Source organism: Hyperolius riggenbachi, chromosome 8, assembly GCF_040937935.1.
Source record: "Hyperolius riggenbachi isolate aHypRig1 chromosome 8, aHypRig1.pri, whole genome shotgun sequence".
Lineage (NCBI taxonomy): Eukaryota > Metazoa > Chordata > Amphibia > Anura > Hyperoliidae > Hyperolius > Hyperolius riggenbachi.
The window spans coordinates 130,006,120-130,022,446 of record NC_090653.1 but is presented as its reverse complement, the minus strand read 5'-3'; the positions used below and the strand labels follow the sequence as shown (position 1 = coordinate 130,022,446).

General features: G+C 42.9%; 1 protein-coding gene across 5 annotated transcripts in view; it reads left to right on the top strand.

Moving 5' to 3' along the window:
- SEPTIN6 (septin 6) overlaps window positions 1-13,783 on the top strand; it is a 150,002-nt gene extending 136,219 nt beyond the window's left edge. For 4 of the 5 annotated variants that reach the window (XM_068251099.1, XM_068251093.1, XM_068251094.1 and 1 more), the window contains exon 10: window positions 31-1,044. In XM_068251099.1, the coding sequence (XP_068107200.1) occupies window positions 31-55 (25 nt within the window). In that variant the 3' untranslated portion in view covers window positions 56-1,044. Of the gene's footprint in view, window positions 1-30; window positions 1,045-8,966 lie in introns of those variants that run through there. The other variant, XM_068251096.1, reaches the window with a different exon arrangement.
- Window positions 13,784-16,327: the final 2,544 nt, after the last annotated feature.

The following is a 16,327-nucleotide window of genomic DNA, read 5'->3' as shown; positions in this document are numbered from 1 at the left end:
AATTTCTTCTAACTCCTTTTTTCTTTCCAGTAATGCTTGGCTGTGCACTGAGTAATTTCTACAAAGATGGAAGCTGCCTTTCTAGAATGGCATCTGATTGCTCTTGTTTTTCTCCTAGTTCAAATTGGCGTATTGGTTTAAACCTGTCTTTGTTGCTAACAATTTCATCTCCAAAAATATTTGAGGGGAATTATTTATAAATACTGTGGCAAATGTGAAGCTGTGTTCATAGCCACTGATCACGCTTCATTTCCCAAGACAATGAGACAAGGAATCTAATTGCTTTGTGCACTACTTGCGCTTTGGGCTTGGGGTGCTACAATGCTTGCCCAAGGGGGATGAAGGCTTATGACATAAGCTGTGATCTATGCCACCACTTCATCAAGGGGTCCACTACAGTGTGCTGGGCAGCATAGGCCTTACTGGTTTGGCAGAGATGGGCACCATTTCTGTGCAATATGAGTGGCCCCTGACCAACCTGTTGATAACCTTAACCATGTTAATATGTTGGGTAGTTCAAAGGGAATTGGAGTGCCAATGCCTATAAAAATACCTTGTTTGAGACAGTTGGTATTTGGGTATGATGGGGCTCCACAACAAAGTGTGCATTCTAAGGAAAGGTATGGAGCAGTTTAGTGCTGGCTTTGGTGTTTTTGTATATATATTTTTTTACTTCAGTTACATTTAAGTCCCAATAGATGTGGACTGTGGAGATGACTGCAGAATCCACCAAGGACATCCTAGTGGGGGAAGTGGTGGTGGTTGGGGAGGGGGTGCAAAGACCATGCAGCATTCAGGGATACCTGTGTCCCCCCAACTGCTGAATATATGCAGGGGGCTCTGTTAGCAGCAGGAATACTTTGGGTACCTTTATTTTTTTTTTAACTGCTATGTGAATGGGCCCTTTTGTGAAAGAACGGAGCCCTTACATGCATAAAATATTCCAGCACAACTTATCCTGGAGTGATCACTCTACCCAGACTACACACCCCTGGTTTCCCGGTTCTCTTTCCTTCTGTGGGTCACCACTCCACACTGAGTAATCGCACAAAAAGACAATGTAGGAGGCACTCAACTGGCGTATATATAAACGTTACTTTATCTAAATCATTGCAGAATTGTTCTGAAACTATTTAGATAAACTAATGTTTATATACGCCAGTTGAGTGCTTCCTTCATTGTCTTTTTGTGCCTACAATATTCATCATTATTAATATTCTTAAATATTTTCTACAAATTGTTTGTTTGTTTTCAGTGTTTTTCTGCTGCAAATTTTGCACAGTAACAGTTGCCTGGCGATTAAGCCTCAAATTACTTTTAATAGACAATTTTTCGCTGGGTGTTGCTTCCTTTAATAAAGGCAGTTTTGAGTAGAAATCAGTAGGAATAAACCATTTGTAGCAGTTATCTGTCTCCTTGTATTGCTTATGTGGCATTGGTGTTACAGAAAACAGCAATATGACCAGTTGGGTAACAGTCCTCAGTGGGGACGGAATCTGATGGGCCTACCACATTCCATGCATACATTTTATGAGGAGAGCTAGTCATCCTACCAGTACGTTTTGGGGATGTGGAAGGAAATCCACAATGCACAAGGAAAGAATACAACTCCATGTACGAGGTTTCCTAACTGGGGTTTGAACTTAGAGCTCCAGCAGCTCAAGACAAGAGTGCTCACCACTTGGTGCATACACACGTCCAATTTTACCATTTCGATGTAGGCCAACAGATTTTGCATACTATGAACAAAATACTATATGGAATGGTAAAATTGGCCAATGATTGGCAAATCAAAACTGGATGTGTGTATACTTTGGGTGCATACACACATCAAATTTTGATTGGCCTATTACTGACCAATTTTTCCACCTCCTTACAGTCAAGAGATTTTGAATACTACGACTTGATTGCATAGGTAAGCTCTTGTACTACATGGAAGTGGTTGCATTAGCCAGTGATTTGCCAATTAAAATGTGTGTACCATGCTTGAGACCTCGTTCACATCATTTAGCGCAGATGGCTGTGCAATCAGAACGCAACGCGTCTGATTGCACGCCATCTGCGCTACTATGTGCTGCACTAGAGATCCCTCTCATTAGGGCTCATTCAGACTATACTCGCTGCCGTACGCATTTTGGCAGTGCGCATAGTGTGCGACACATATGAGCGGTAGAAGGGCATAGACAGCCCTTCTACCATTCCCATCATATGCACTATCGCGCTGCTGCTGCATTTTTGGGAATCGCAGCGCAGATCCCATTCACTGTAGTGAATGGGATCTCTAGTGCAGCGCATAGTAGCGCAGATGGCGTGTGATTGGACAAGTTGCATGCCGATCGCACAGTCATCTGTGCTAAATGTGAACGAGGCCTTACAGTAAATGGGATCTGCGCTGCGATTCCCGAAAATGCAGCGCGATAGCGCAGCTCACTGCTGCGCAGCACGTATGACGGGAACTGTAGAAGGGCTGTCTATGCCCTTCTACCGTTCATGCGTGTCGCACACTATGCGCGCTGCCAAAATGCGCACGGCAGCGAGTATAGTCTGAACGAGCCCTTAATCACCATCAGATTTATTCACTAAAGCTGTGCACAAGCAGCATGGGTCGAGATTAGAAAGCGCATGCTACAGGCGCAGTCCTGCCAGCGCAGTGTTTGCTTTTATGCTGGAAATGCACCATATGTTTTTCTGCTTGATAAATGGGTTCGACAGATAATTTCCGACATGTCTGATATTCCTTCCGATAATTTTCTGGGTCGATTTCTCATAGAAGTAAATGTAAAAAGATAAGAAACACGAGTGGGGAAAAAAACAATCGGATCGAAAATTGAGTGGAAAAACGTTTCGGATGTACTCAGCATTAGCTTACACGCGATCCTTCCTAATGCCGTGCGATGTGATGGTAGCGTGACCACGATACTTCACTACACCACTGCAATTGGCCACTATTACGTTAACGTAGTAGAGGCTACGCTAGTGAAGTATGGTGGTTGCACTACCAGCACATTGCGTGGTAGTAGGAAGGAGACCAGAATTCGTAAGCACAGCTGGACACGCAGCGGACAGGTGAGATATTTTAATGCAAGTGGGGTACATTAACATTTGCGGGACAGCAGGTGGGGGTTTGATTGCATTCATCTGTAGCAATATCTCATGCAGTTTCCACCACCCACCTGATCGACCGCGTCGGCCCAAGAATTTCCAGCTTAGTTTGATCGATACATTTGACTGAAATCAGTTGAATTGTCAATGGGTATGCTTGTTGCGCACTGATTTTTAGCCCCTTTGATAATCATTGAATCGGATGGTCGATGAGCTACAAAATAACTATATGTATGGCCAACTAAAGATAGTTGGTCCGCAAGACAGCACGAGTATGTACAGTTGTGTTTAAAATTATTCAACCCCCACTGAAATAGAGTATTTTGGCCAGTTTGACATTGATTTCGATCATTTCAGTCATTTTGTTTACAATTAAATCGGAGGCACTTGGTAAGTCAGACAAATATAACATAACATTTATAATGGAATAGCCACAAATGTCTTTTCTGTGCTCACATTATTATCAGTTTTATTCAACCCCCAAGTGGCATTTATTCTTAGTACTTAGTACAACATCCTTTTCTAGTTATAACCGCTTTTAAACGTGAAGCATAGCTTGACACAAGTGTCTTGCAGCAATCTACAGGTATCTTAGCCCATTCTTCATGAGCAAAAGCCTCCAGTTCAGTCACATTCTTAGGCTTGCGCGCTGCAACTGCTTTCTTTAAGTCACACCAGAGGTTCTCAATCGGCTTTACGTCTGGCGACTGCGATGGCTACTCCAAATTGTTCCAGCCTTTAATCTGCAACCATGCTCTATAGTGGACTTGGAGGTATGATTAGGATCATTGTCCTGTTAAAAGATCCAACGTCTCCCAAGCCTCAGGTTTGTGACGGACTGCATCACATTTTCATCCAATATCTCCTGGTACTGAAGAGAATTCATGGTACCTTGCACACTCTGAAGCTTCCCTGTACCTGCAGAAGCAAAACAGTCCCAAAGCATGATTGACCCCCGCCATGCTTCACAGTAGGCAAGGTGTTATTTTCTTCATAGGCCTTGTTCTTCCTCCTCCAAACATAGCGTTTATCCATGGGCCCAAACAGTTCTAATTTTGTTTCATCAGTCCACAGAACACTACCACAAAAGTTTGGGAATAGTGCTGAGATTAATGCTTGCGCTAGTCCTGATTCCTGGAATCGCTAGCAAAAATAATTTTAAAAAGATGCAATGGCATTGCTTGCATTTGCATTTTGCGCTTTGCAGTGGAAAAGGGCCCTTAAACACTGGCTGAATTTTTACATTTTTAGTGGTATGGATAGAGTATACTGTATACACTTCCCAGAATAGGTTTACAATGCTACATCACTTTCTCCATAGACCAGTCTGGCCACAGCCATGGCCAATCAGCTCTCAAATCAGAGTAATAGTTTACTGTAATGGTGAGTATTAACCTTCTTTCTAGCAGCCATCTAATGTTGTTTATTGTGATCCTATTGAAAGGTCATGATGGGCTGTCAGGATAGTAATATTTGTTTGTACACTGTCACAAATGCACTGTTTACTTGGGACATTGGGGAGCATATTTATGAAGCATTCTTATTGTAACATGTAGTTTTGATAGCAAGTGTCTCACTTATGCTACTTTTTATCAGCAATGAATCACCCCCCCCCCCCCCCCCCCAAAAAAAAAAGATAAACCTGTTTATGCTGTATGCTGAAGTTAGCTCTACCAACGGTGGTGAGATGATGACCTAGACCAGGCAGTTTTTTTCTTTAACGGAGTATGGAAGGGTTAGAAAACTTTTATTGTGTGTTCTCTTAGGAATCAAACCTACGTCCAATTGCCAGTAATTGCTGTCTTTAGATTTGCTTTGTTTACACTATTTTTAAGGCTTGGGACCCACTACAAAGCGCTATCGCAATCTCTAGCAATTTGTGGTAGCGCTTTGCAAGCAATTTTTGGGAGCGATTTCCCTGCTCCTATACAGTACTTTACAATGGAAACGCTCCTAAAATGTTGCATGTCCTGCGAATTGCGATTTGCCTAATAGCAATCACTTTAGTGTAATCTGTCCCATCCATTAACATTGGCAGAGCGATTGAAAGCGATCCCTAAACGCTCAAAAAAACACTGTAGTGGGTCCCAGCCCTTACTCTTGTTGCCAGTGACAACAAAAAATTAGGGGAAATTTGCTGAAGAGGGAAACAAAAATCAGTAGAAACTTTAAGGTGCCCACTAACTTTACAATTTTAAGAAAAGAATCTTCGAATCGGCCAAATATATTTGATCGTACATAAAATGTTGTAATACATCGATTATTTCACCATCGATAAACCAGTCTGTACTTCCTATCCATCAAAACAGTTTATAAAAATGTTTTTACGATCTACTATATTGTCATCAAGTGATCACCTTTAAAATCGATCAGTTGATTTGGGACACTGCCAATCTGATCACATTTGATTGCTTGGTGGAGTCTTCCATGAAGATTGCACTGTTATTGGGTACCTTAGGAGTTTGGTCTCTAGTTCACTTTAAAATGCAGTCCACTGTAGTTAATATGTTATGCAACTAAAGCCTAATTGTATGGTGTAACTTTGTATGTGTATGTGTCATTTACAGCAGTAATGTTATGACATATCCCTAAAATGTTCCACCCGAAGTGTTTATTGTGTAGTCCTTTTGTAGACTCACTCTGTCCTATTTATGTGTCAATTTGTTGTTGAGATGCAGTTAATAAAATACAAGTTTGGCTGGATGAGGCTAATATGGTGTCCACATTCGTGTGTCTGTAATCTCTCTCTGTAATTGTTCTGCAATTTCTCTGATACAACGGAATGCGGTGTCAGTGCAAAAGCACGCAACGTGCGGAAAAAAATCAGAAAGCTGTCCAATTTTAAAATGGTGGGAAAAAACATGAACCTCTAACAATGTTCAATCCCCAAGCAGGCTATGGAGTATAATGGTCAGTGTGCATTTTGTCGTGCGCGGCGCAACACGCACCATTCAAGCAAGTGTGTTCCCTGCCTTAGAATAGAGTAAGGGCTCAAACCCACTAGAGCGATTTTCTGAGCATTTAGGGAGCAATTCAAAACTCTAGCTATTTCTCTAGACGATCAGCTAATGTTAATGGATGGGCCAAATTCCACTGGCGCAATTGCGCTTACCACAATCACAAACGCAGGACATGCAGAATTTTTAGCGGTTAGCGTTTATGCTATTTAAAGTATATAAACGCTGGTGTAATCTCTCGTCAGAACTTGCACAGAGCGATTTTGCTAGCGCTTTTACATTACTGCACACTGTAAAACAAATTAAAATTAATTGAAAGTACCAATCAGAATTAAAAACTCTAATCGCTACACAATCGCTGGCAAAAAGCTGACCCTTTTAAAAAGCTCTACCAAAATCGCCAGCAATCGCTCATGAAATCTCTTACAAACCGCTTATTAAAACCGCTAGCGATAGCGTTTTGTAGTGGGCTCCAGGCCTTACAAGTAGTGCTAAAATTTGCCATTCATGTAAATCTTTGCATAATCGGAGACTGAGGGGGCTGCAGCAAGTCAAAGCTGACAACTGTTGATCAATTAACCAGCCGCTGTTTCAATTTATCAGTTGCCAGTTAACTCCTCACCAGTTTCCTGCTTTGTTTTGCCACTTGGGCCTCTTTCACAGTGGGACAGTGCGTTTGATGCGACGTTAAGGTTGCATAACGTGCCCCTAATGCAACGCATTGAAAGACTATAACTTGGACGTTAGTACATTCTTTAGCCCTGCGTTTGGTCGCACAGTTATGGAACGAAAACTGCGCATGCGGTACATATAAAAAAAAAATTACTGAGAATGTGCAACACACACAACGCAGCAGATTTATTGCTAAACGCACAGCATGCAGCACTTTCTAAATATTGCTACACGATACACACAACGCAACTGTGAATGTCTCACAGACTTAATATTGCTGTGCGTTAGTCTGCGTTAAAACATTTTCTAACGTGTGACTTTAACGTCGCACTGTGAAAGAGGCCATAAGGTGGACATGAACTCAGAACTTCCTCTATTCTTTAAAAGATAAGCAACACCGCTGATACAAATCCTGCAATAAATGTGCGGTGTGTTTACTTCCTGCTAAACTGTGTTAACACAAACACATTGAGCCCCCTATACTGTTCAGTCCTATCCACTGAACATATATCCTGTAAGAGGGAAAAAAATGTATATATGCAGGGACTAGGGTCTTCGACCCATAAGTATATTCAAAAACACAAAGAAAAATAGTCCCTCTATTTCATACTATATGAATAAACCAGTTTCCACAACTGCAGCAATATCTTAGAGAGAGTCTTTATTAACAACAATACATGATTTAAAAACACGATAACCCCCCCCCCCCCCCCCCCCCCCCCCCCAGCCCATATTAGATAAATAGATATAAATGATCAATAATAGCTTCTGGGCTCCTTATGTTCTCATGACCAGCGGCATTTTGGTCCAGTAAGGTGTCTCCCACCAAAAATGTCATTTAAATTATCATTTTTATAAGGGTGGGACACTTAGTCAAATACTGCCGGTGATTCAGGAACATTGAAACAGATAATCCATTTATAATATGCAACACAAGCTGAAGTAGAAAAAACTGTGCAAATATGCAATTAGAAAGTGCTGGTGTCGCAATTCATCTGTAAATGAGTCCTATAGATACACATAATATACTTCATAAGTTAATTGTCAGTTATTAAGGAACCGGGGTGCATCCCTGAGGTAGTTTCGGCGTAACCGATAGGATCGCTGACCCCCACAGCCCTATCTACACCTTCACTGCTGGTAAGCTCTGCGCCATACTTGATCTTTGATACTCCTGTTTACTCTTCTTGTTTATGGTGTTTTTAATTGTTTTTAAATCATGTATTGTTGTTAATAAAGACTATCTCTAAGATATTGCTGCAGTTGTGGAAACTGGTTTATTCATATAGTATGAAATAGAGGGACTACTTTTCTTTGTGTTTTTGAACTTCCTGCTAAACTGTTGACCAAGTCTTGTGGAGTCTCAACAGGTCAGACTATTTTGGCAGTACAAGGGGACCATCATATTGGGCAGGTAGTGTCAATATTTCAGTTGATCAGTGTATGCACTTCAATGTTAAATGTTTGGAAATTCCATTTTTAAAACACTGGCACGTTTTTAATAAACAGCAAACGTTAATTTGTCAGAAATTAGTTAATGAATCACGCAACCACAGGTGAAGTTAATAACATGAATGCCATGGCCACGCCCCCAGCATACAGCGAATGAATGTAGCTGGCTGTGTGAAGGATTGGGAAAATACTGATGTTCTTTTCTGGTGTTATTCATCAGTTTCGCCATGAGCCCTGGACCATTTATGGGGTTTACACAGTTGCAGAATTTGCATATTAGGATACTCATTAACATCAAAAGTTGCATGCTAAGAAATAATTTTACATATACTTTACTTTCTCACTTATGCTTATTAAAGCTTGTGAATGGTATTTGCTATTGTCGGCATTGATTTTGTGTTTATATAATTATTACATCAGATTTGTCAGAAATGTCAAATTTAATTTTCAGGTTTACCTGATTGGGATATAAGTGAGCAATTTTTGTAGCGCGATTGCTGAGTTTTTATTGGTGTATTTGGTTGAACTGACAGATATGAATGCATCCATTGCTGTGTCAGATTATGCTAATAATGGCTCTTACTATGCAAGTCTATCTACTATGCCTCTGCCATGCTATAAATGCTTTACCTTGTCCTTTTTAATCTTTATTTTTTTTAACCTGTTGAGCAAGGCTGATTCTTTGGGTCTCAATGTATAATGCCTTTTCTTTGGCTGCTTCTGCTGCATCTTTTTCCTGCCTCTATTGATTATCCCTCTTTTTCTCCCTCTTTTTCTCCATAGCTTCTTTTAATCTGTCCCGCGTCTGTCTGAAGGAGAAGACTGCTCTGTGTAGAAGATGTAGAGGTCCCATTTTATCTGGGAATGGGAGAGGAGGAATAGTTAGAGTACACATATTTATCCTAACCAATACTGTCAATAATTGAAAGGTGTGCTTCTGTGACTTGCATGGTATCGATTGAGATGATAGGGATCAGTTCACCTATGGCAGTATATGCAGTGCATTAATAATGACACTAAACTCTACTACATATGAACATCCATCAGTAGCAGATGTAGCCTATAATATATGTAACCGCTACCTTGTGTGCTACGGACATTGGTTAATGGATATTGCTGCTCTGTTTGCCTAGAGAGCAATGCTTGGGTCAGTTCTCACAATGCCATGATCACATGTATTTTCAGAAGCATTAATCAATCCTGTTACACATGAAGGAGCAGACGGAGGGAGTTACTATTTGATAGTGGATTTGGGTTATATTGACGCACGTGATATTTTATAAAATATTCCAGTGTTTCTTCTCCGGTAGTGTCTCCTGATTTGCATCAATTTCCTCAAAGTAGTCCTAGTAAATCTCTACCTTGTGTGCTACGGACATTGGTTAATGCATATTGCCGCTCTGTTTGAAATGATCAATCGAGCCATCTAATGGCTCGATCGAGTGGTACAAACGTACCGTGTATTCCCAGCATTAGCAGTTAATGTTTATTTGGTCTATCATTCATCTGTAACAGATACTCACTCACTACCCCAAGTGCAGACACTGACTCTTTCCTCCCCTCAGGCTAGTTCAGCACTGGTTGATTAAATTATGACTTCCTCCTTGGAGAAGCCACCTGCTATCCCTCACCTTTGTCCTGAGTCTTTAGGAGACACAAAAGCAGGGCAGAGATCAGTGACATTAGATGGCTGTAGCAAAAAAATGAATTTGATGCTGGAGGACATTGAGTGCTTTGCTTTCTGTTTCTAATGTTTAATGTAGTTATGTAAGACTTGGGGTGAAGGTCAGGATGGATAGCAAAGGGAAAATCCTATAATTGGCGCTTCATAAACACAATAAATAATCCGGCTATAAAGCTGGCTCTCCTGAGATTGGAAGAAAAGGAGCTAGAAAAGTCACTGAGTTGGGGCTGGGCTACACTGAATCAGTTGCTGTAGGGTATAATGCAATTGATAAGGCTACGTTCACAGTGCCCGTTGCGTTTCCTGTAACAGCAGGACTGCATACAGTGAAGTGAAGCATACAGTCAATGTAAAGTTAGCGCGAGGAGTTTGCGGTAATACACTGCATGCCACACACAGTTATACCACAACGGACCTGCTGAACAGTGAACGTCGCATAGGTGGCGCATTGCTGTGCGGCAAGCCACATTACAAAGCTGCTTTTATGCCGCCCTGCAACACATCACTGTGAACGTAGCTTAAGTGATGAGAAGGAATGTTCTAGGTTTCCTTATGGGTCACTTTACATCGATGCATTATAACTTATAAACTCTTAGATGTAAACTGACCCATAGGGAGAAATAAAATACTTCTTATGAGTTGCCCCGTGTGTTGCAACTGATTCAGTGTAACCCATCCCTTGTTATAACTGTTAGCAAGGCTGGATTAACCATAAGGCACGTGCCTACAGGCGCCTTATGCTGGAAAGGCGGCTCACTCCCCTACCATAGTGCCTCCCCCCTCCAACCTTATACAGAGTACCGAGCATAGCGTAAATGAGGTTACTCGCCCAGCTCTCGGCATTCCACTGACGAGATCTCCCTTCAAACGGGAACACCAATAGCTACTTAACCTCCCCGGCGTTCTATTGAGATCGCCAGGGAGGCTGCGGGAGGTTTTTTTTTCAATTTAAAAAAAACTATTTCATGCAGCCAACTGAAAGTTGGCTGCATGAAAGCCCACTAGAGGGCGCTCCGGAGGCGTTCTTCCGATCGCCTCCGGCGCCCAGAACAAACAAGGAAGGCCGCAATGAGCAGCCTTCCTTGTTTGGCTTTCCTCGTCGCCATGGCGCTGAGCGGAGTGACGTCATGGACGTCAGCCGACCTCCTGACGTCAGCCGCCTCCGATCCAGCCCTTAGCGCTGGCCGGAACTGATTGGTCCGGCTGCGCAGGGCTCGGGCGGCTGGGGGGACCCTCTTTCGCCGCTGCTCGCGGCGGCGATCAGGCAGCACACGCGGCTGGCAAAGTGCCGGTTGCGTGTGCTGCTTTTTATTTGGGGAAAATCGGCCCAGCAGGGCCTGAGCGGCAGCCTCCGGCGGTGATGGACGAGCTGAGCTCGTCCATACCGCTCAGGAGGTTAATACTGAGGGTACACCTGGCTACCTAATGCTAAGGGACACCTGTAACTACCTATGGCAGGTAAGGGAGAAGTGACAGCTGGACCAGCCAGCACACTTGCGGTGTGGTTCGGCGGGGGTTTGTAGCTTCATGGAGGGTGAAGTCTAGGTTCCAGGACATCTGTGCCTGTAGGATTCTGTGATGTAAATCCAGGCCTGACTGTCAAAATCAAATCTGTAAGTGAAGTGTCCTTAAAGCTATACATGTTCATGGGAAGCCCATGTGGCTGCCTTCTCAAAATACATTCAGCTATGTTAAAGTAAAAGAAGGGTTTTCTTTTCACAAGCAGGCAACACTGGTCTTTACTACATTTCACCGCGAATAACCTTTTGCTGTTCCAGCTAAGTTTGCCAACCATTTTTGTTTATGTAGATCCAAAAATAACCTTCATACAAATCTACTCGAGGTAATAAAGCATGCACTGGCCTGGGTGCTTCAGATGGCACGTGTATCAGGATTTCATGCAGAGCTCCATCATTATTGGACGGGCTTCAAGCCCAAAGAAGCTAAAATGTGAAATCGCTGGTTATCCTGTACTAGCTAGAACTGCCATCATCTGTTTACCATACCAGAGCTACTTTCTACAAAAAAAATGCCTGTGTGCCATTATCTGGCATAAACGTATAAGGTAATGTGGCACGGTAGCCAACTTTATTTTTGTACAGACTTTGAAAGGGTTTACCCCTGTTTCCTGGTTCAGTGAAATCCAGGACTAGGCATGTGCCATATCTTCCTCTGTATATAACTTCTAGGACTCCACTTGTGGGTAGTGAAACAGTGACTAGCTCCTTTAGTCATCCTTAATGATATTTACAGATAGAAACATGAAATTCCTACACAGAGCCTTGGCGGTTTCCCACCCTTGAAATCTAAGTAAAATGTTTGCTCATTTACAATTTAGATTACAAGTAAATGCCACATTTACAAGAAGCACACTGCATAACATAACCAAAGCTGCCCATCTGTTGGGCAAAATGTCGGGAATCTCTTACTATGACTGATATAGGTAGGGCTGTGAGTTTTGGTGTGCCTTTGGCCTAAAGGTACTACGGTAACAGACATGGGGCCCAATCCAATTCACTCTTTCTCCTAAGTGTTTTCTTAGGACAGGCATGGGCAAACTCGGCCCTCCAGCTGTTACGGAACTACAAGTCCCGCAATGCATTTGCCTTTATGAGTCATGACTTTGGCTGTCAGACTCCTGCAATGCATTGTGGGACTTGTAGTTCCGTAACAGCTGGAGGGCCGAGTTTGCCCATGCCTGTCCTAGGAGATAATAATCATCTTTTGTTAAAAGGTACTTTTCAGCACTCTGCAATTGAAAAAGTAGGTGAAAAAGTACTGTGAAAATTATTATGAGTAATTTCTTGCTTGCTGGTGGCTTGAAATGCATTTTATTGATCAGATGAAAAATATCGCCTAGGAGGAAAACTTGATAGAAAAAGTGAACTGGATCAGGGTCATAATGTGATATTCTCCTCAGGCTAGATTCACAGTGGGACGTTATTGTCTTGCGTTAATAAAGTCGCATAATGCAATTTACCACACGGCAATATTAACCCTATGCGACATTCACAGTATGATGTTAGTCGCGTTGCAAATGTTGCGTTTATTGTGACGCACTGCTGCAGTGTGTTACCTCTTAACACAGCCGTTTACAGATACAGGGAAGCATACTTTTCATTTCTGTATGCTCTACTGTATGTGACGACAATGCAGCGTTAAGTTGTGACTTTTTTGGTGTGTTGCGTTGTAATTTTGCGTTGCGACCTTAACGTCGCATAATAGCGCAATATTCTACTGTGAATCTAGCCTCAGTCACACAGTGGTGTCATGTCCATGTTTTTGCAGTCTGCAAAGAAACTATGGTTTGCTAAGCCTGCAGTTTCCACAACATTAGCATATGCAATTCCTTTGCATTGGAGATTGTGTACATTCATTGCAATGTTTATTAACTAACATGTCTACTAAAACCAGTCAGGAGAGGAATATGAAGGCTGTCATGCTTTTCTGTGTTCTAAATGTCATTGCTACAAATGGGCAGAATCAAGTTGCCTGTTTTTTTCATTTGCATACTTGTTCCAGGCCGGTATCACCACCACTCAAAGTTGTAATGTACAAATCTGTTGCATTATAATGGAACCAGGTATTTTTGGTGAATAGAAATGTACCTCTTTTTACCTCTTCTGCAAATCCTTCCAGTATTTATGTACGTTGTGTTTTGTCCTTGCTGAACGAGGCTCTGAAGTTTTGGCACCATTGGCTGCAGAGCTGCCATTTCCATCAAGGTGCACAAGCTGCATAATATGGGGTAACAGTAGTTCAGCACCTGCTCCAGAGGCACAAGATGGTTAAATCTGTATGCTGTGAAGAGAATGGCTGGATGGTGACACTGTTACCTATTTACTTTTTGACCGTAAAGGATCAATACTATCACGCGTAATACCTTTCTCTACATTTTCAATAAAACAAAATTATGATACTGGCTTTGGCATCTCATTTTTTTTTGTACCCTATTTGTTTGGTGGAAGCTCAAAGAATAGCAACAGGTACACATAACAACTGTCAATGGTCTCTCAAGGGAAAGTCCAGGCGGAGCTTAGTGAGTAATTTTTTGTGGTTTAGCACAGGCCATGGTAATTCGGGGCCTGGGAGCCTGGCTCACATATAGCAGAATTCTGGACAGTGTCATTTGCAGCAGCGGGGAGTCCCTAAGCTGTGTACAAAGTTTGACTACTGAGTAGTCGAAATTGGGATAAGGGCAGAGAGCAGTTGCAGGGGTCACTAAATGGCATATCTAGTTCGGCAGGTAACTGCTGAGAATGCATGAGTAAGCGGCGTTTGATCAGCTTTGATGCCGCTGGTGTTAGGAGTAGGAAGATGGGAGGTGAGTGGTGGAGGGATGGGGAGTGGGGAGTGTTAGCCATATTAGTTGGGGGTTAGTGTGAGAGAGGTCAAGGAAGGCCATAGTTGAATATTGGTAAGATTATTGCTATGTCTGTAAGGATGCATACTTGCATAGAATTAAAATGGTTTAAGAAGCACAATATTTATACAGTGTATCCGGAAAGTATTCACATCACATCATTTTTTTTCCACATGTTATGTTACAGCCTTCTTTCAAAATGGATTAAATTATTTTCCCTCAGAATTCTACACACAAGGGTCCATAATGAGAAAAGGTTACTTGAGGTTTTGGCAATTTTATAAAATAAAAAAAAGAGAAATCACATGTATTCTACACGTATTCAGTCTTTCTTCAGTACTTTTTCAATGCACATTTGGTAGCAATTACAGCCTCAAGTCTTTTTGAATATGCCACAAGCTTGGCACACCTATCCTTGGCCAGTTTTGCCCCATTTCTCTTTGCAGCACCTCTCAAGCGCCATCAGGTTGGATGGGAAGTGTCGGTGCACAGCCATTTTGAGATCTCTCCAGAGATGTTCAATCAGATTCAAGTCTGGGCTCTAGCTGTGCTCTTGGCTGAGTGCTTAGGGTCGTTTTACTGCTGAAAGATGAACCGTCACCCCAGTCTAAGTTCAAGGGAGCTCTGGAGCAGGTTTTCATCCAGGATGACTTTGTACATTGCTGCAGTCCTCTTTCTCTTTATCCTGACTAGACTCCCAGTTCCTGTCGCTGAAAACTTCCCCACAGCATGATGCTGCCACCACCATGCTTCACTGTAGGGATGGTATTGGCCTGGTAATTGGCGGCACCTGGTTTCTTCCAAATGTGATACCTGGCATTTAAACCAAAGAGCTCCATCTTTGTCTCATCAGACCAGAGAATTTTGTTTCTCATGGTCTGAGAGTCCTTCTGGTGCCTTTTGGCAAACTCCAGACGGGATGCCATATGCCTTTTACTACGGAGTGGCCACTCTACCATATAGGCCTGATTGGTGGATTGCTGTAGAGATTGTTGTCCTGCTGAAGGGTTCTCCTCTCTCCAGCAAGGGCCTCTGGAGCACTGACAGAGTGAACATTAGGTTCTAGCAACCCCTTGTTGGAGTGTATGAATAAATTGTTATTGCATCAAATCGACAGTACATGTGTCTGTTTTGGGTTGGCTGGTCCACCACCGCAGCCCGAATATTTTAACGTTTTTAGTATCTTTTATCCTACTGGCGCCTCTGTACCACCTTGCATATCCAGAAGTCCACCCTTGGTGGAAGGGTGATATACCCTTATTTTCTCCTGTCTACAGAGAGCGACGTCTTAAAGGGAACTTTAACTGAACTGTAAAGAGTTTCACTTACCTGGGGCTATTACCAGCCCCCTGCAGCAGTCCTGTGCCCTCGGAGCCGCTCTGGAATCCTCCGGTCCCCCGCTGTCACTTAGTTTCGTTTTTGACGACTCACCAGTCGGCCGGCCGCCATGCGTATTATTGGACGCATTCCCTACTGCAATTAGCGCGGTTGCGAACCACAACGCGTACAAAAATAGGCGTTGCCGCATATCTACGCGTGCGGATTGCGGCAACACGTATTTTTGTACGCGTTGCGGTCCGCAACAGCGCTAATTGCAGTAGGGAATGCGTCCAATAATACGCATGGTGGCCGGCCGACTGGTGAGTCGTCAAAAACGAAACTAAGTGACAGTGGGGGACCGGAGGATTCCAGAGCGGCTCCGAGGGCACAGGACTGCTGCAGGGGGCTGGTAATAGCCCCAGGTAAGTGAAACTCTTTACCCCCCCCCGTTCAGTTAAGGTTCCCTTTAATCCTGAGTGGGGACAGGCTTGTTCTCCCCACCTGCCTATTCAGTGGTTGCCTTTGGGGTAACCCTGGTTTGTAAGTATAACACTTGCGTTTCATATTACATCCATCAGCTGTCCAGTACATACTACACTATATTGGGCTCTCGGTCTCTCCCCTTTTATTAGGTTCTTGGTCACCTTGACTAAGGCCCTTCTCCCTTGATCGCTCAGTTTAGATGGCCGGCCAGCTCTAGGAAGTATCCTGGTGGTTTTGAACTTCTTCCACTTACAGATGATGGAGGCCACTGTACTCATTGAAGCCTTTAAAGCA